Source organism: Syngnathus acus, chromosome 4 (assembly GCF_901709675.1).
Source record: "Syngnathus acus chromosome 4, fSynAcu1.2, whole genome shotgun sequence".
Taxonomy (NCBI): domain Eukaryota; kingdom Metazoa; phylum Chordata; class Actinopteri; order Syngnathiformes; family Syngnathidae; genus Syngnathus; species Syngnathus acus.
Window position 1 is genome coordinate 931,763 of NC_051090.1, and position 19,188 is coordinate 950,950.

A 19,188-nucleotide genomic window follows, 5' to 3' on the forward strand; every position below is an offset into this window, starting at 1 on the left:
GCCTTTCTATATATATTTCAAGTGGTCTCAAGGCACGAATATTGTTTTGTTTTTTATTCAAGGCCCGGAATGGCGAACCAACAAAAGTCTTTGATTTAAAAGTAAAAACAATACTCTGAAATAACTTCAGCACAAGGGATACTGATCCTGTATTTATTTCTGATAACTTGGCAACTTCAGCACAAGGGATACTGATCCTGTATTTATTTTTGATAACTTGGCACAAAGAGAGCAAGCAGCAACTTCCCCAGTTATCCTCCCCTTTTATTAAGAGAAAAGGAGGAGCAGTGCAATGACGGTGCAATGCAGAGAGGCAGACGCGTTGATTTTGGGATGAGGACGCATCCTCATCCCCCGTTGAGGGAATATCTTCCACTCTTCAGAGGTTTGACGCGTGGATACCGAAGCAGTTGTTAACAGGGAGTGAATATTTATTTGTAATTTCATGCAATATTGATGAAGATAATACAGTTGATTGTTCTGGAAAGAAAAGAAACCACAACACATGTTTATTCCGTTTGAACTTGTTTCATTTCATACTTAGAAGGCATTCATGTCATTAAAGTAGGGATTCATTCGAAAATGAAAATGCTGCAATTTGCTAACTGAATTTATGATTCACGACCTTATATACGTAATTAGTCTGCTATATTGTGGGGTAATGATGCTGAGTATTGCCTCTATTTATTTTTGCATGGCTTTCATACGTGAACTTAGTCCTGATTTGTGGAGGTTTTTCTAAAATCCAATCTTTTTTTTTTTTTTACATTCATGCATTTTCATTTGGGTTGCCAGTTACTTGAAGCCTGTCCCACCTACAGATGAGGCCACAATTGAAACAAATCATTGTGGGTAAAGTGTTTAAAAGCTGCCCTCACTATTCTTGACAGATCCCACCGTGGAAAAGATGGCAGCTGAGCAACAGAGTGGAAGATGAATGCACATTCCTGCTCTCTATTCATGCCTCACAGCTTTGAAATCACATGAGCCGAGTGGGAACATCGCAAGTTGACCAAGTAAGAACTGGAAACACTCCTGAACTGAAATCTACCAGAGCCATGAATCTGTGCGATAATGTTTCACAAAATGGCAGGAAGTAGATGACCACGCCACATGGAATTTGAACCCAAATCAAATAAATGTTTGACCTGAGTGGTATAAACAAATAATCAATGTGGGTCTTGGAACCGAATGGTTATGCTTACTGTAAATAAATGCTAAGCAGACTTTGGAATGGGGCTAGTCTACTTTAGTGATGAAGTACCCCTGAGCCAAGCACTGACCCTGCCCCAACTTTAGCTCTCCTTGCTTGCAACCAACTACAGGTCAATTTAGTTAGTTAGTTAGTTAGTATTTATTTATTTGTGTGGGTCATGTCATACTTGGTTTGCCATTGAAAGTTGATTTCTTTTTTAAATCACTTCCAGGCCATTTCTTTGCATACGCAAGAGCACAAGAGCTGCATCAACAATCTTTCAATTATTGTGCTTGTAATCTTGCAGGGATGCAATTTGATTGGCTCTGGTTTCCAAGCAGGTCTCTCAATACACTAATGCCACTGCAATTTACAAGCACAAAAGTAAACATTGTCAAATGCACGGCTCTCCGACAAAGTCATTCCGAAGCGAGAGGGAACGTTGGCAAGTTTGAATGACTTAAAACATGGAGGCAAACCCCCCGCCCCACAAGCTTTTCTCCCCTGTACTTACTCGTCTCTCCACATCTCCGCCCCCTTTTCTTTCTCTCTCACTCCACACAGCATCTAATAAGCCATCCATCCATCCATCCATCCATCTTTGCAGTGGAATGGAAGCCTAATGCTTTCCATCTGTGTGAATCAGTTGCGGGGCTTCAAGTGTAGGGCTTGCCATTCTTATTTACTCCCCCTCTCCACTTCAAGCAGAATCTGGTTCCACTCAGAGCTTGAAGAGCTCTCTCTCTCTCTCTCTCTCTCTCTCTCTCTCTCTCTCTCTCTCTCTCTCTCTCTCTCTCTCTCTCTCTCTCTCTCTCTCCCCCTGTGTCCCTGTGTCGGGGCCCCTCGTGGCCCAAGGCTGTCTGAGCAGAGTGGTTCAGGCCCCTGGATGGATGTGAGCACTCTCCACATTGTGGGACACAATCAGATGGGGAGAGGCCAATTAATCACATACCTGCAAGATCCACACAGAAAACAGCAAATTGATCGAGCACATGAGGAGTTTTAGAAGTGAGGAACCCGCCTTATTTTGTTTACGGGGTACAACCACAACTCCAAATGAAATTGGACTGTATTATTGTGGTGAACGCTGCTATGTCAACTTGGTTTTAATTTTCCAAAATGAATTGAGTTCTATTCCGAGTGACGTGTCGCACATTTGTGATTCCTGGATAAAAGTGGCAATCTTCTCTTCTCTGGGCTTTTTTTTTTTTTTTAAAAAGTAACATTTCTGGATCTTGGAATGAATACTTGATGCTATTGCTAGTGTGCTGCATGACACAACATAACATTTGCTCTCTCCTGCTTCTTCTTTTCCTTCCCCCATCTGCTCCTTTCATCTTCTACCATCTACCTAGCTCTGCTCTCGCCCTCCGTTGCACTTCCCTCCCTCCCTCCCTTCCTCCCCCATCTCCCACTTTGCTTTTGAGGATTTTTGTTTAAAGGTCTGTCCGTCTGTAGTGGTGCACAGCGCATACTCGTATTGGCATTGAGTCATACTCGCGTTGGAATACACCAAGCAATCCTCGTCATTATCAGCACCAGACAGACAGCAGCATTTCAATCACATCCTGTAGCTTTATTGTACAGTATTTGTGTCAATGTTGCAAGTGTCGTTTTTTTTTTCTTCCCCCAAACAGCCACCCACCCGCAAAGTTCACTGACTTCTTTTGTCTTTCTTATGCATGTTGTCAAACACAGCACTGCCTGCACACAAGCTCAGTCCTGAATAGAGCCAGAAATAGCTGTGGCTCTGACTTGGAATCAGCTTAAGTCTTCAAAGAACACATTTTGATGTTGCAAAGGGAGCGACGGAGCCAGGGAGAGAGAGAGAGAGAGAGAGAGAGCCAGCGAGAGAGAGAGATATGGAGGCACAAGACGGGTAGTGGGAGAATAGCGCAGATCTGGTTGTTCTATCCAGCTGTAAAAAAGGGGGCCAAAACTTGAAAGGAAGCAGTTGCCATAGAAACAGTATGGCGCTTACTTTATTGCCCCACCCCACTCACACGCAGACTTAAGAAGCATTTTCAGAAAAAATGAATAGCAGCAGCAGACGAGCAGAGCACTCGGTACTTATATCGATGTATCGATATATTGTCGTAATGGAGCGCCGATGGATTCATCGTGATGGGTAAGGGTGAAGGCAATGAAAGCCCGCTTGACAGATTGCCAAGGTCAAGTGAACAACTTTGCCAGGAAAAATGATACTCCTTTATCTTGTAAGGTGATCTGGCCAACTGTCCACTGCCTAGTTGATTTACCTTCCATCTCTAATCATTTTCAATCCGTTCTTCCCTTTTTGCATTAACTGCTGTGTTTTATGACACTTGAAATAAGAAAAGCCTTCAAAGATAAAGGAGCAACGGAAGTTATCTGGCATTTTGTATTTCTGCCAGACAGTCACACAGTTTAAATCAAGATGATTTAAAACAAACATGTTTGATTCTGGTTGTAATCTTCTTGGCCAGTCATGGCCTGCTTTCTGTCTTCTTTGACGTTTTAATATTATGGCTGCAAAAGTGTAAGTGTAAAAGCTCATAAGTAGAGACTTAAAGGTCTAGTGGATCGCGTTCCAATCCGTTTTTCCAACGCTGCCTGACCCTGCAAATGTGAGCCTCTATGTATGTAGCCTTGTGACGCAGGGCTTTGTGATATATTATATTATTTGTGGGTCCAGCTCGTTTATCCCAGGAGCTTTTCCTGTCAGCCCATGGACGGCTGCCCAGAGACTCGAAAGCTCGAAAGTTCTAAAGTTGCCAGTGAAGAAAATCAGTCGGGAGCAGAGACGCTGTTTACATCTCACACGAACATAGACTGATCACCAAGGTCATCAAGCGTGATCCAGTTACCCAATGGCGACATTTGTAGAGAGGATTGATTTCCCCAAAACAATATGATTGATTGTAATGCTTTTAAATAAGCCTATGTAGCGAGTCATTATGACAGAGGCCTTTGCAAACTTGCCGTTAATGAGATACAGAAGGGAATAGGACTCAAACTGGATTCTGTCATTTCTCACAATCAAACTTGTAACCTAAAGAGGACAACGAAAGAAAGTTGGCCTCCGTAACTTGTAAATGAACGAGGAATAGGAGAAGGGGCTTTGCCCGGAACATTCCTCCTCCAGAGATTTGGGGCAGACCCAAGACGAGTCTGTTAAAAGGACCTTGAGGTTGCTGTTCTTTGGGAGGAGACTCAAAAGAAGCCTTATTAGCTCTTGAAGCACATTGCAGAGAATGATTGATGGATAAAAACGAGGCGCAAACTTTCAATTGGATTTTTTGGGGGCTTTGAATAAGACCTCACAGCACCTCACTGTGCAGTTTCATAAATACGTCCTAATTTTCAGAGTCGGCTCATCAGAAGGACTTTTTGCTTCCCTTTATCTTTCCCAACCAGGTGGTGCTGTATTTCCATGCTGTAATTAAAATAATGCAAATGGTTTAATCCTCTGTAATGGCAATCCTTGTGTCTTTCTTAATGAGGGTTCACTTTCTACTTCATGCTATTTACTAGTGGGTTTGTTTGGATGGCAGCAGCAGCAGCAGCAGAGCGAGGGAGAGAAAGGCGGGAGGGAGGCGGGGTACCAGTCACTCAGTCAAAATGAGTATTTAGATGAAGATGAGCGCTAGCTATCATTTTGGCTGCACTGTGGTAGAAACATGATCCAAGAAAAGTCCAAACATGACAAGAGCCCTACTTTGGGAGACAAGCGAGCATGCACTTTGTGTAAAAACGGACACATGCGTCCTCATTTTCTGTGCCACCCACCACCGCAAGTCTCATTTGGAGTGTTTGGGGATTTGTCAAAATGCCCCCTCCCCTAGGACTAGTTTAGAGCAGCTAAAAGCAGGTCTAAGCTGTGGTGCAACACCATTTTGGAGGATTTGATCGAGCTGCAGGCAGACATCATTTAAGCTCTGTACGTAAACTGTCCATCATTCTAAATGGTTGTTTGTCTACATTCTACCTAATGGGCTGGCGACCAATCCAGGGTGTATTCAAGGGCAAGACATTTTATTGCACTAAAGTCGGTCGAATAATAGTGACAACTATAGACATCTTGTGATCGAGAAAAGCTGATTGGCACATATACAACATAGTATATTTGTACCTACAAGATATGAGTCTTTTTGAAATCAAGGCCAGTAGCACCTTTTTGCACTTTTAGATTGATCAACTTCGAGACATAATAAAGACTTCTATATGTTACTCTTCAACGTTATATGTAAACACTAATGCTATTCATGTTGCTTTTCACTCGAACTGCTTAAATGTTACAAATGTTTTCCTCCTAAAATAAATATTGAATGAAGAAATGCACACGAATAAAATAGCGATCGGTACATATTTTGGGCTTTCCCAGCGGTCTCCGAAGGCGTCATAGCACCTCGATCCATTGATCTTCTGCTCCGGACGGACGTGTGTAGGACTGTGCGTTTCCACGCCCCCTACTTTCACCCCCATTGTGGAGAATCTCGGGCTCACACACACACACATAGACGCAAGCTGCAAGACCCGTTGGAGTTTGAGCTGCGGGGCCACGATTTTGAAAGAAAAACTTCGCTTCTACTCATGGATTTATTTGCTTCTTTTCAGAGATTTCGAAGACGGGCAATGCTTCGCGTCGCCAGGCATTTCGGAGAGTCATCCGGGAGGAAAAGGCCACACGTACCCCTCTGCACAAAGTTGTAAAAAAGAAAAAGTAGTAGGTTCTTCTCCTCGCTCACACTCGGTATACGCGTTGAAGATCCCCGATCATCATGGCGAGGTGGAGCAGGCACAGCACTTGGGCTTTGACGCCGACACCGCGCGCTCCTTTCCGGGATACGTTGCTCCGTCTTCGTGGGAGCTTGTCTGCTCGTTTGTGGAGCTTTGCATTCATGTGCACGGCTCTTTCTTGGGGATATTGTCGAGCCGACACGGAGTTTTCCATTTTGGAAGAAGCACAAGTTCTGTCCGAGCAGATGAAGAAGCTGTCTACGCAGGAGCTGGGAGTCTTTACTATGCAGGTAAATGGCATTTTCTCGGCTGGCTGGCTGGCGTGGAAATGAAAACCTGTGTGTTACTACTTGTGCCACTTAAGAGTGGCTGCAATTGACACGAAGCTGGCATAAAAGGCTTGGGGGGAGGATAGGAAGGGGGAAAAAAGGTTGCCTTCTAAACTACTGTCATATACATAAGCGAGACAATGAGGTGCCAAAAACATAAGGTAGTGCCAAAACAACAAGTTACTCGGCGTGTTTATGTGGAACATCAACACACTGGAGGTTCTCTTCGACCCCCCCCAGAAATCACATTTCTTAACCTTGTTGATATCTTAATTTATCAGTCAAAAGTGCCCAAAATAACCTTCCTGTCAACATAGGTGTCAGAGGTGCGCGCCTGCGTGCGTGCGCGCGCATGTGTGACTCTCCCTTGGTAAACCAGTTTATTTTCTAACCTATTTAAACAACGGTATGCGTTCGTTTGGGTTGACGTCATTCATTAAAGTCCATCTAAAATATATCATCCAACAGAATTTATAGCAGTGTGTTAAATGGTTGCATGCAGTTTTACACTTCGAGATTGAAATGATATATGTATGAAAAACTTCTCACTGAGATGTTTTTCTGCAACTGCAATGTAAATATTTGTGAAGGCATGTCATGCACAACACAGCACGAATTTGATGGTGTACCTAATCGAAATGTCTGCTGATTCAATGTCTGAAATGTACTGTTGCCCATCCCATCGATGTTAATTAGACCTGCAATGCTGTTTTCTGCCTCCAAAATAACCCCGAAAATTGAAAATTACATTCACTGCAGCGGCTCTGTTATTTGCTGTAGGGTGCTGCGTTACCGATTATATAATTGGGTTTCTCGATTTATCTCTGGTTAGACCCAAGCTGTGGATCATGCTGATTAAAATAAAAAAAAGGTAATTGATTTGACTGTCATGATCAAGTGTCCCAGATTTTACATGTTATCTCAGGCCTTAAATATTGAAATATATAGTATGTAGAATATGCAGCTGTGTATTTTTTTAAATCGATGAAAAGAATTTGGTTTTAGCTGAATTGATGACTCGGTCGGTGCACAATGGAAAGGTGAGATGCTTTGATGATGGATTCATTGGTTTAAATGGGAAAAGGAATCAATAATAAATGCAGTTTTCCTCAGCGTTAGCAAATTGTCTTCCTGAGAGCGTCAATGTTGTTTTTCCCCCCAGAAATGTGTGGGTTTTTTCCCCCCTAATGAGACGCCTGCATGTCCAATGACTTCCTCACTATGAAACTACAAAAGCATTGATTGGTTATTGCCTTGTGCATGTATAGCGGAGCTCCATTGGGTCGCCAAATGGCAGCGAGCGAGCGAGCGCTGAGGTGTGTGTGAGGCAGGAAGGCTGGAGGGGGGGGGGGAGAACTTCAGAGGCAGAAGAGCTCCCAGGCCCTGAACACAGAGGCGAGGCAGTGGGGGAGCCCCGGCCCCAAATGGTGTTTCATCTCTTCTGCTGGCACACTGAGATGCCTTTATCCTGCCTGTGGGAGTCAGCTTTGAGGGCTTCCTCTGATCCTGGTGGCTCTTCCTTTGTCACCCCTGCGCTCCCTCACCTGAGCTCTGCTTGGGCCTCGGCTGCCTTCTTTCTAATGCAGTGTGTTCCTCTTTACACGGCAACATCCTTTGCGGTCTTTTGACTTTTGTTTCCTATCAGGTCAGAAAGAGAGCAACGTTTTGAATGGACTTGATGTGGTTGCTCACAATTTTGTATATTTCTGATGGCTTTTGGCTGAGGAACCAGAGCGAATGGCGCTGTCTTCCTGAATTGTTCCGAGAGCTTTGTTGTGGAGGCGAGAGCATCCCTTTTTAAAATGTAATGCAAGCCTTCACTACTCCACCCTTCATTCTCTAGCAAATATGAAACTCCCTAGCCAACGCTTCGGAGTCACCTTTTTCAATTTGTCCTTCACGTGCGTAATTGTTGCAGAAGATCAGGCAGATGCTCGATATAGCTATAGTTGGAGGAGGGACTCTGATTTATTCGAGAAAAGTTATTCCGGTGTGTTGTTATTCAAATAATGTGAGCGTGCAAAGTTCTTACCTGACTGTAAGCAAGTGATCAGTCAGTGCTATGTAGCTGGACATTTGATTTGTAGCCACTGGCTGATGAATAACCTTGAGAACCTTTGTCATGGATTTGTCGAAGGAAAGAAGTTTGATGTAGAAAAGAAATTGGCTTGTTGTCATCCGCTTTATCTCAGCAATTGCAAGATTCAGTGTCCTGCATGTTTTCCTTGTGTCCGCTTGATTCATCTTCTATCTACACACAGTTCTTTGTCGCGACATAGTTTCACTCTCCTAACTCATGAGAAATAATAATGTGCAATGAGAAATTCCAGTATAAAGTAGAAACTTGAATCATGCCAATGCTTTCTTCGAAGCCACTTCACTAAATTCATGTTGGACTTCTTTTGGCATACGTTAGAAAGTTTTTACGAGTCACGGTGGATTTAGTCCTGGATGAAACTAAGTCATGTAATCTTCTGTTTCCATGTCATTAAAACAGATCTCGCTACAGAGATCCCGAATGTTTCCGAAATGTGACGGGACATGCGCTGCAAGCATATCAGGTGTCTCCTGTGCTTTTAACCTGACCGAATCTTGGACTATCGACTGATTCATTACAAAGGGAAGATTTCATTCGAAGGACCTTAATCTTCTGAGTGCTGGTAGTCTTGCTCTCCTGGTATCTTCCACTTCCAGAACTGAAGCTTGATAGTGAAAGGTAGAGGGTGTTTGCAAAGAGAAAAAGACAATTGAGCTTTATGGAAGCACCAGTTTTTCCTGTGAATTTCAAACTTGATAGTTTTCGATTGCACTGTTTGGGCAGCGTTGTATAATGACAATAAAAGGCTTTCTGATTCGGAAGCACACAAGCATGATCCTGGAATAGGGAGTCTAGGTCTTGCAGTATGGAGTAGAGGAGCAAGTTGACTGCATCATCTACAGACCGTTTGGCTCTCGTATCTGTGCAAACCTCACGCAGATAATAAGTCACTTGATTGAAGTCATTCCCATCGTTGATCTTCTTTTCGAGCAGTGGCTGTCCATTCCAAATTGCCTCCCAAGAGTATCTTGACTACCTTTGAATGTACCTGCAGCCTTTTTTTGCTTTGGCTACCTTTGTGCTGGTGGCCTGCATCCGGGAAGAAAGATAGTGAGGGAAAAATCTTTTTCCAAAAATGTCTGTCTGCCCCTCGACACAACAGGACTGGTTTTCATTTCAATCAAGCTGTGTTAATTCCTTTGCCAGCCTTCTGCACTCCCTCTTGGCTTCTGCTGGACTGTGGTCAGGCAAGATCTCTCCCTTTTTGCTCCAGCTGTTGTGCTTTAAATCTTTCCGTCTTATTGTGGACATCCTTTTTGATGGCTTTGCCACGTTTCTCAATTGAAGATGGCCTCTCTTGCTTTGGCCTTGACTGTGTGTTTTTGAGCCATTGCTTTGCCGGCCGGCTTTCCATCTGATCTGATGTGATCTGATGCTGACGTGCCCTCAAATGCCAAACTGCTGTTAAGAATCAACATTTCTATGCTTGCTATCTCTGGCTAAGATTGTTATACTTGGTCAAAATAAGATTCTCTTTCGGTCCTTATCTGTTTTACCGTAAAAGTCAGGATGGTGCTTGCTTTTTGTGCATCGTTTCCCGCTCAGGTCTGTGTACTGCGACAATTGGAAATGACTTTTGCGTTTCCTTTAGCCCCACTGGGACTGACCAGAGACCCCCAAACACACCCCTTCCTTCACTACCTTCATTGGGCGCAGCTTGAAATGAACTATCCTTGACATAATGCTAAAAAGAAAAGTGTGAGTCTCGAGTCAAAGGGGGCAGTGAGCAAAATATCCCATTGGGAGGGCAGGGAGTGAAGAGGGACTGGTTCTCTCCCCCAGACTTTTTAAGTACCCCATCCCCCACAACACACACACACACACACACACACGCATGCACTAGCACTGAAGAGGCTTTGCATTCTGGATGAGGAGCTTGGAGTTCCTATTGTGGAGAAGCACATCAGACTGTTTTCATGCCATTGTGTCCTTTTTTTTCCCTGCGTGTGTATGAATAAAAGCAGGGCCGTGGTAAATGGCAAGCCCAAACACAACGGTTTTCCAGTTCTTCGAGCATTTTTTGCTTTTTCCCCAAAATGCAGATGTAGTGTAGTGTTCTGCTCTTCAACAAAGTCCGTGTGGAGGTCCGAAAAGTGCCTATTTGTTGAACTTTTGTTCATTCCCAAGGCTTGCAATCTTCTCATATTTTGTCCTGTCATTTACACTGGAACGATTGATTTCTCACACAGTTGAGAAGGTCAAGTAGGTCTTGACTTTGTTCATCAAAGCTTCTGCACCCTGCAGTGTCTCCCGCTTTTGCAAAACCTAAAGCGCCATCCCATTCATTTCATATACGTAATACTCACTGACTGGTTGTTGTCTGAAAGAAATGAGTCAACACTGTTTAAGGTGTCGTATCCTTGCAGCCAGCCCAGCCCAGCCCAGCCCTACATGTTGTGGGCGCTGACTACCCCCAAAGTTCCTGGAATGCTCTTAGCTTTGAATAACAGTCATCAAGACTACTTTGTTTTGTTAGAGTTGCCGACGTCATTTGAAAGTCAAGTGGATTAGCTCGGAGCAACAGGCAGTTCCTAGTTCATTGTGAAAAGGGTTTGAACAGAATGAATATAGAGGGAAAACCACGTGTTGCCCTTCTCCATGACATCCCAATTGAAACGAACATTGTGACGCAAATAGAAATCGTTACCTTATTTTGTCAATGGTTATATACGTATTAAAAAGAAATAGTCGTGTCACTCACCAATGGAATAAAGCAGTAGGTGTATTTAAGTGAGGCTGGTTCTGGTGATTCTTTGATTGTCTTCTCCAGCTGCCGCTGTCGCTGTTCCTTGTTTTGCACGTTATGTTTGGTTACATTTCATGGCTGTGAAACAAAAACAGAATGCGGAAAAGGGTGAAAAACACATCTGTTCGTTTTGTGACTCCAACATTTTATTTATTTTTTTAAAAACCTATGGCCTACTTTTTGAAACCCCCTGCTGCTTTATATGTGGGAGTAATTATTATTAATGATTTCACATTTAGCGTCTTTATTATTGAAGCTTTTGAATGAATGAAGTCTTAAATTTGATCTTTGCATCCATTTGACATGTCTGCTCTTTACTTGCCACAATATCTTGTTGGATTGTGTTTTGAGCAAGACATCCATTTCTTACATTATAGAGGACTACTATTTACATGACATTACAATGTTTACGTGTCCCTTTGGTCATCACATCAACAGGCCAGCTGGCTGAAAAGTGAATCCCACAATGTCAATGAGTGAAAGGACTTTTCCTCACACTCTGTGGCAATGCTCGAAGTGTGTGTGTGTGTGTGTGTGCTTGTGCTGCTGTGGTATTAACGTGTCTGTTTACATTCCTTTGCATGCAGGTGTGTTGGACAGGCTTGAGTAATCGTCAGACAATGAAGAATTGGCAGGCTTTTTTTTTTTTATTATCATGGGGGAAGCAATGTCTTCTAGAAAGGCCATGCATGAAAGCAACGCAGTGTATGTTTTTCAATAGAGAAATGATCTACAGAGGAAGAGGTAGGAATGGCTCAGTTCATTTCTATTTTTAATCTGTCCCTCCCTCGCTTGTCCCCAACACTCGTCTTCCTGCTTTTCATTTAGCAAACTGTATTTAGCACATCTGTACACTGTGCGTGTATTTGATTTGGCTTTGTGGCTTCCTGCTGCAAGTACAACACATCATGTGTTCTCACTGGAAACCTGCCTGCCTGCCCTCCTGCCTGCCTGCCTGCCTGCCTGTATGTGTGTAGCAGTTGTGTTTAGAATTAGGTCAACATCAAATACGACCAGGCTTTATCATTTTAGTTTTTTGAAGTTGTTTAATTCTGGGAAGCGTTAACTTTGTGTGTGTAAAATGTCAGTCTCAGGCTATATGGTTGATTTTGTGGGTACAGTTTGTGCCTATATTTTCTTTACCAAGTTGCCTTCCCCGCGACACAGAGTTGCCAACACAAATTCTAGAGCCAGTTAATCATTCCACATCTTACTACGCTTCACCGTGTTCAACTTTACAGGAGCCCATTTTATTACACAGCTCACAGTTGTCTGATTGATATTGCCATTTATGATCTTCAGCAACAAAGGACGTCTCTTCCTCCACCCTTTGGTTTGTTTAGGATTAGTCGAAACACACCGCACATGGAATGAATATCAAATAAGATTTACTTCGGAGCTATTATGATAATCGAGGTGTCCTTGTGGTTATTGGGAAGGGAGAATTGTGGCTAAAATCAGGCTAATTGTGTGTGCGTGTTTGTAAAATGGTTAAACATTTCCAGCATTCTTTCATTTGAATTTGCGACCAAAATTGGAAAAATACTCTGAAGATGAGCAATTTCAATTTTGAAAAGTGCCTTCAGACTTCATAAGTCTGCTTTTAGTGGAACCGGTGTGACCACTGTGAAGTTTATTTTCATTCTTGTTCAATCTGACATTTTATCACCATAATGGACAAGCCCAGGTATGCGACCTTGAGCTTCCTTTGGAACGTTTTCACCTTGGCTCTACTTTAGCAGCGAGTTGTTACTCCCAGGATGCAAAGTGGAAAATTGTCCTCACAAACTGCGATTTGAAACATAAAATTAAAATTGTATCAAATAGAATTTAGAAAATGATGTCATGTATCAAATCTGCTGCACAAAGAAGCCCCAGAGATGACACGCCATATCACAGCAGGTTGTTGCTGGTGTGCAAGACAGACGCTGGCAGGCAAGGCATACGTTGACGACGTAAGCAGGGAGAAGTCCCACGTTCAAAATGGTAGACAGCTCCCAAGGTGGTCGACAACAGCCGGGCTAGGGGCCCATTCATACGAGGGAGGACGCCTGAGGGTGAAAACGCCAAAATATTTGCTTGCAAGTGACAGAGGCTTGAATACGGCAATATCTGAAAGCACCCTTTGGGAAAGGTTCAATACGCTCCGCTGTCGGGTTCCCATATACACGGCCCAAAACTCAGCTGGTGTACACGGTTCCGTCACATCCGTCTGACGCTACGAGGAAGTCAACAAACATGTGTGACGGCATTCGGCCGTCGCCACCCACAAATTGTTGCAGGGCGGCCCGGTCTCTTTTCCCCGTGACTGTTTCTATATGCCTTTCCTTTTCTACACTGACCTCCCCCCAAAATGTCTCCAGCTCCTGTCCCCTCTGCCCTCCTCCCCCCAGCCCCAACATGTGGAAAGCATTATTTTCTGTCTGGTGGAGAGGGTGAGCAAATATCCCCGGACGGGACCGAGAACTGCATCATGAGGACACTTGCCTGACCTTAACACTTTTTAGGAAAAAAAAAGGGAACCATAGCACCTGACAGACTGCAACCAATTGATAGTTTTTTCTCGAGCCAAGATACAATTAGTCCTAAATCTCGACTAACTCAAAAATGTGTTTTCTGCTTGCTGCTGCAGTAGCTTTTCTGAACCCTCCAAAAATGTCCCATTTCTCACTCGGTGTGTATTTTGGTCTATTTCCTGTTTTACTCTGCGAAGAGCAGGACATCTTTTTTTTTTTATATACCATGGTGTCACTCTTTCGACTTTTTATCTTTTGTGTGTGTGTTTTAGTTGGGGAAAGTGAGGGGAGGGAGAAAGTCATGGCACAGGGTCGTAGAAAAGGGGGAGCATTGCACACACATCAGAGGCAAAGCTCTAATGCTGCATTCCTAGCTTCAGCTGTTTGTAGTGCAATGAGTGGCTGGGAGCAGAAAGGAAAAGGAATACAACAAAGGAGAAAGGCAGCACCGTGAATCAGGCTGCAGTTCATTCAGTCTGCCGGTTGAATTAAACCCGACATTTTTGCCTCAACGGATAAAGGGTACCTATGTGAATACTCCATATGAGTGGAGCCACATTTTGGCTTCAGTCAACATTTGGTTGGGCCCCACCAAAGCGCTATACCCATTGTGCCATTTTCACACGAAAAAACATGTCCGACTGATCAACACACCCCAAGGACAGGATTAGTGCGCTTGTGCCCGCCCGCCCGCCCATGTAACTCCAGATTAATGCTGCACATAATGATACACTCTTATGTACTTTGTTTCCATATCCCTCATGGTTCATACATGGATGGATCTGCCTAGACATCTTGCTCTGACTGTTACGTCGCATTTTTGGACTATATTCCAGAATCCATAATACAAGAATGGGTTTAAAGCAGAAGAGTCACCACTTGATGGTATCCCCTTGAAAGGCTGGCAAATGAGAAGCAATTAAAAGGATTCCATCTGAACAGCTGGGTTCCTTGCTTCAACTGCTTGTTTGGCCGCTTTGGAAGAAAACATAATCCCCGTCCGTATCTGCTCCACCAGAATGAGTGAAACAAGCTAGCTTTGGGGAATTCTCTTCATGTTTATGGTGAGAATTCCTCTGAACTAATCATCTGTGGTTAGGTTAACCCCTAGGCGGAGGGATTTAAGAACTGGTTTAGTGATACAAAAGAGACCGACCGCCCTGTCATCAATAGAGGAGATTGTGAACATTTGGAGCTATTGTCCCATGAGTGCATATTAAATTTCACCCCAGTTTAGCCTGAACTTTGTCAAAGAACCAGGCTGACATCATCGATTTTCAAAAATATGCCATGTAAATTGATTGTCCTGATTTCTTTTTTTTTTACCATCTCGCATCACAATCCGATTTTTTTTCTTGAACACTTTGAAATGTACATTCCCTTCTTGAGTTGTGTTTTTGTATTGGACGGCTGTGGACAAGTCAGTGTTTGTTTGATTGTGGGTCAGGGGAGGCCACAATGACCCAAGCAACTTCAGGCCTCTCAGGTTTCAGAGGCCAGCATTCCTCCCTGGCTACACCATAGCTGTGAAAACCACAACGCAGCTCCAACAACAAACACTGGAGGCACTGGAGGGGATAGAAAGAAAGAAAGAAAGAAAGACGGCTAATCGACAGCAGCTTCACTTTTAACCTTGTTTGTCTTTGCATGTTCCTGTTTATTTGACTTTTGGAAAAAGCCCTGTCCTCGTTTGTTGTTGTTTTGCACCAAGGCTGCGAAAGAACAATACACTGTTTGACATTTTGCTTACAAGCAAGGTAGCCACACTTTTTCTCCAGAGTGGAAGCAATGCTTCGAATTCTGCTGATGTTTAGAAAATCAGGTGACACCTTTGAATTAGCTCAGGGGGAAGAAAGTTCGTAGCCAATCATAACAATCTACAAGGAATCGAGTTCATTAGACGTGCAATGTAAAAACGGTTCCGTGTTCCGTCTGCAGTGGAATGAGGCCATTTTAGGCCTTGTCATGACAATAATCATAGGATGCAACACGCAATGATGGTTTTTGAAATTGGATCCAAATATTGATCTAAGCTCACTGTTTTGTTCCCTCTCTTTTTCTTTGCAGAGGATTTTCAACTCGTTTGTGTACACAGAGAAGACATCAAATGGAGAGTCAGAAGTCCAGCAGGTGAGTAACAACATCTCACAGATGCTCTGTTGGTCTTGTCGAAGGTACAATTGATTACAAATGCAAGGCACATACACACTCCTAGTCACGTTATCCAGCTGGTTGAAGGTGATTTGAAAGGGAATTGAAATTCTGCTGCTGCCGCCGCCGCCGCCGCCGCCATCTCATTGGCTTTGACGTCATGCCTGTGTTTTGACACTCCTGCGTTGTCCTCAGACACACTTACAAGTGACAGCCACCTTCATGAATAGGCAAGGTAAATGGAAACTGCAGGAATTTCTTTTTTTTGTTTGTTTTGAGAATCCGTCATAATCCACCATTTAAAAAGCAGACCATCCCGTGTTGTGCTCGTTGTTGTTAGCAGACTACCAACAATTCCAGATTGAAACGTGAGCCCATCAGAAGGCGCTGCGCCTTACCGTGGTGTTGCGCTCATGCGGTTTCGGTCCCGGCCCCGGCCCCGGCCCCGGCCCCGGCCCCGGCCCCGGCCCCGGCCCCGGCCCCGGCCCCGGCCCCGGCCCCGGCCCTGGCCCTGGCCCTGGCCCTGGCCCTGCTCATCCCTATATTAACCTCAAGCATGCGCTCGCTCGCTCGCTCGCTCTCTCCCAAATAAGAGCCAGCAGTGGCTGTGGTTGAATGTTGTCTGGCAGTCATCAAAATCCGCAGCGTAAGATTTCAAAGTGTAGATGTGCGACTGCAAACGCCCAACACACACACACACACACACACACACACACACACACACACACACTCTGGTTGGTGAGTAGAGAGGAGCAGTGTGTTTGCTACAGCGTACCTGTAGAGCGCAGGTTGGAATGGTTTTCTTTGTCTGCACTGAGGCAAAGTGTAACCCAAGATTTAGCTCCCATGCTCAAAGCTTCTGCTTTGTGTTCAAAGTGGACTCTATCCTCCAGCCAGTCATGGAAACACTTCCCATCTGAACACTGGCCCGTTTTCCTTTTTTATAGAAAGTTCATTGCCACTAATTGCTATGCTGCAACAGACATGATGTGTGTTAGTACAGAACACATTTTTGGTGTTAACTTTATTGTCTGCGTGTAAGTGTCTCAGGAGGTATGTACGGGTGGAACCGTGTTTGTGGTGCTGGGGAAGTAATTGCGGGCTGTGTTGCGCTGACAGAATCTAATGGTTGCGTGATTAGGCGGGCCATCGGTCAGTGGGTCACTCAGCAGTTTCCTGTTCCTCTTTTGAATTACACCACTTTAGTTGGCGCTGGTGCTAATTATGGAATGTGAACAAAGGGCTTTAGTTAGTGTGGAAGCCAGGGTGAGTTTACGATGTATTGAGTTCAACAGCAGGAGTTATGCCTTTATTATATGTATTCCTTGCTTTGGAGCAATGTTGCCTTTTCACGGCCACAAATAAAATATGTCTTTTCGGCCAAATTGTCGACCGAAAATGACATCACAGTTGCTTGGGGCTCGGGTAACAACCAATCACGGCTCTCCGATTTTCCAAAGCTGGCCTCTGTGTGTTCAAGTCGGCCGACCTATGTAGTTGCGGAGTCTTCCGTTGATCATTGTTGTGTTTCTAACTCGACTGTCTTCCCTTTTTGCAGCTGGCCAAGAAGATTCGAGAGAAGTTCAACCGCTACCTTGACGTGGTGAACAGGAACAAACAGGTGGTGGAGGCCTCGTACACTGCCCACCTTACGTCTCCTCTCACCGCAATACAGGACTGCTGCTCCATACCAACATCTATGATGGAGTGAGTCACTGAATTATTTCCCCATCTACAATTTGAGCCCAAAAGAATTGAACACCCAAAAAGCTGTTTTAAAAATCCATTTTTAGCAGCTTGAGTTCCGTTGGGCTTATTACTTTTTGACGGCCCCTCATTGTTGAGCGTCTTTCTGATGGTTTGTGAAAAAGTTTTTTTTTTTCCTTAAAGTCCCACAGGGTGTCTGCGGCTGTTTTTTGAATTTCTAGCTTTAATACTGAAGATACACCATTCCAGCCAGGCCTGAAATCAAGTTGAAAGTGAGGCAAAGGAGGAGTAGCGCTAATCTACAGTGGTGCCGCTTTCTCCCTCCATTTCTGTCTTCTTCTGGCTGTGAGCAGTTCTTGTTCTCTGATTGTTTGCATTTGCAGTGCAAACTTCACTTGCTCCGAGGTCATCTCAGTCCTGTCTGGCTCAGGACCAACTGTAGCCAAAGCATGTGGATGGATGCACATACATCCTCCACAGACCAGAGCTTATATTTTCATAGCATTTACATCATTTTGCAGACAGGCAGTCAGGCTGAGGGAAAAAAAGTAAATGGAGGAGGGCCTGCGTCGGAGTGATGTGGGAACTCATCGGGCCAGTGGAGTCGGTTGCACATAGCAGGATAAAGTAGAGTGTGATAAGTCCAAAAAGTTCAAAGCATCTTCCCTTGGGGGTGGCAAACTGCTTCCATTTTCGCTTGCATGTGCAGGATTGCGAGATACGCAGCGCACACTCCCTCCCTCATTTCGCACATCAGAGCAGCATGCAAATTTGGAGAATGCTGTTTCTGTTTTTGGACGCCAGTTTTTCGGATAAAATCCATAATCTGTTCATATTGATTCATAGGATGATGCATTTTCCATTTCCAAACATTGGGTCTTTAATCTTGTTGTCAACTGACACATTTTCATTGCGATTTATGTCATTAGTTGTGTGTCGTCATTGCAAGACTTGAAGATTCCATCTTTAATATTTTGATAGGCTTTTGAAGAGGTTTTACTGTCAACATATTTGTTAGTCACAGTATCAATTTACCAAAGGGAAAAAAATCCCGCATTGAGTAATAAAAGAAGATGACACTCACTCAGTCTGTGCAATCATTGTGATTGCCCTCAACCATGACAAAGAACAAGCCAAAATGATGCATGGGAAATTATGGAAAAAAGGACAAAAATGAACATTTCTACCAAATGTGCTTAATTCAGTAAAGGTGTGCTGCTGTGTACCTTTTTGGCCATGCAGCTCCTCACATTGACTTTTAAATGTGTCACACGCCATGAAGGCAAAACATCATTGGAGTTATTTTAGCTGCTCTCCCGACCAATCGGCCCACTCCTTTGTTATTTATTTATGGAGCGCGAGTGATTCTTTTCTCCATTCTATAGCAATTGGGCAATTCTATAACAATGCTTTTCAAATGTTATCAAGTCACATTTGGTGTGAGATGAATTCCTATTCAGCGCTCCAGTTGTGTAATTCCCGCAATAAGAATCATTTAATTGCATTGAATGGAATCTATTGAATTATGTATGATAGCTGTTACCACAATTCTCGCCATCCCACGTGTGTGCTGCTGCTGCTGCTGCTGCTGCTGCCGCCGCTGCTGCTGCGGCTGCTACTGCCACTGCCGCTGCTGCTTTGAAGAATTGAAAATCCACTTTCATTTTGATTTGAGCTCTGGCGCAACAGTCTTGCCTCTTCGGTATAAATTTCCTCCCAGGGATTGA

General features: G+C 44.0%; 1 protein-coding gene across 1 annotated transcript in view; it reads left to right on the forward strand.

Moving 5' to 3' along the window:
• The first annotated feature begins 5,651 nt into the window (after nucleotides 1–5,651).
• cachd1 (cache domain containing 1) overlaps nucleotides 5,652–19,188 on the forward strand; it is a 30,079-nt gene continuing 16,542 nt past the window's right edge. Inside the window, exons 1-3 of the mRNA XM_037249235.1 lie at nucleotides 5,652–6,204; nucleotides 15,671–15,733; nucleotides 17,313–17,461. Of these exons, the coding sequence (XP_037105130.1) occupies nucleotides 5,956–6,204; nucleotides 15,671–15,733; nucleotides 17,313–17,461 (461 nt within the window). The 5' untranslated portion in view covers nucleotides 5,652–5,955. The remainder of the gene's footprint in view (nucleotides 6,205–15,670; nucleotides 15,734–17,312; nucleotides 17,462–19,188) is intronic.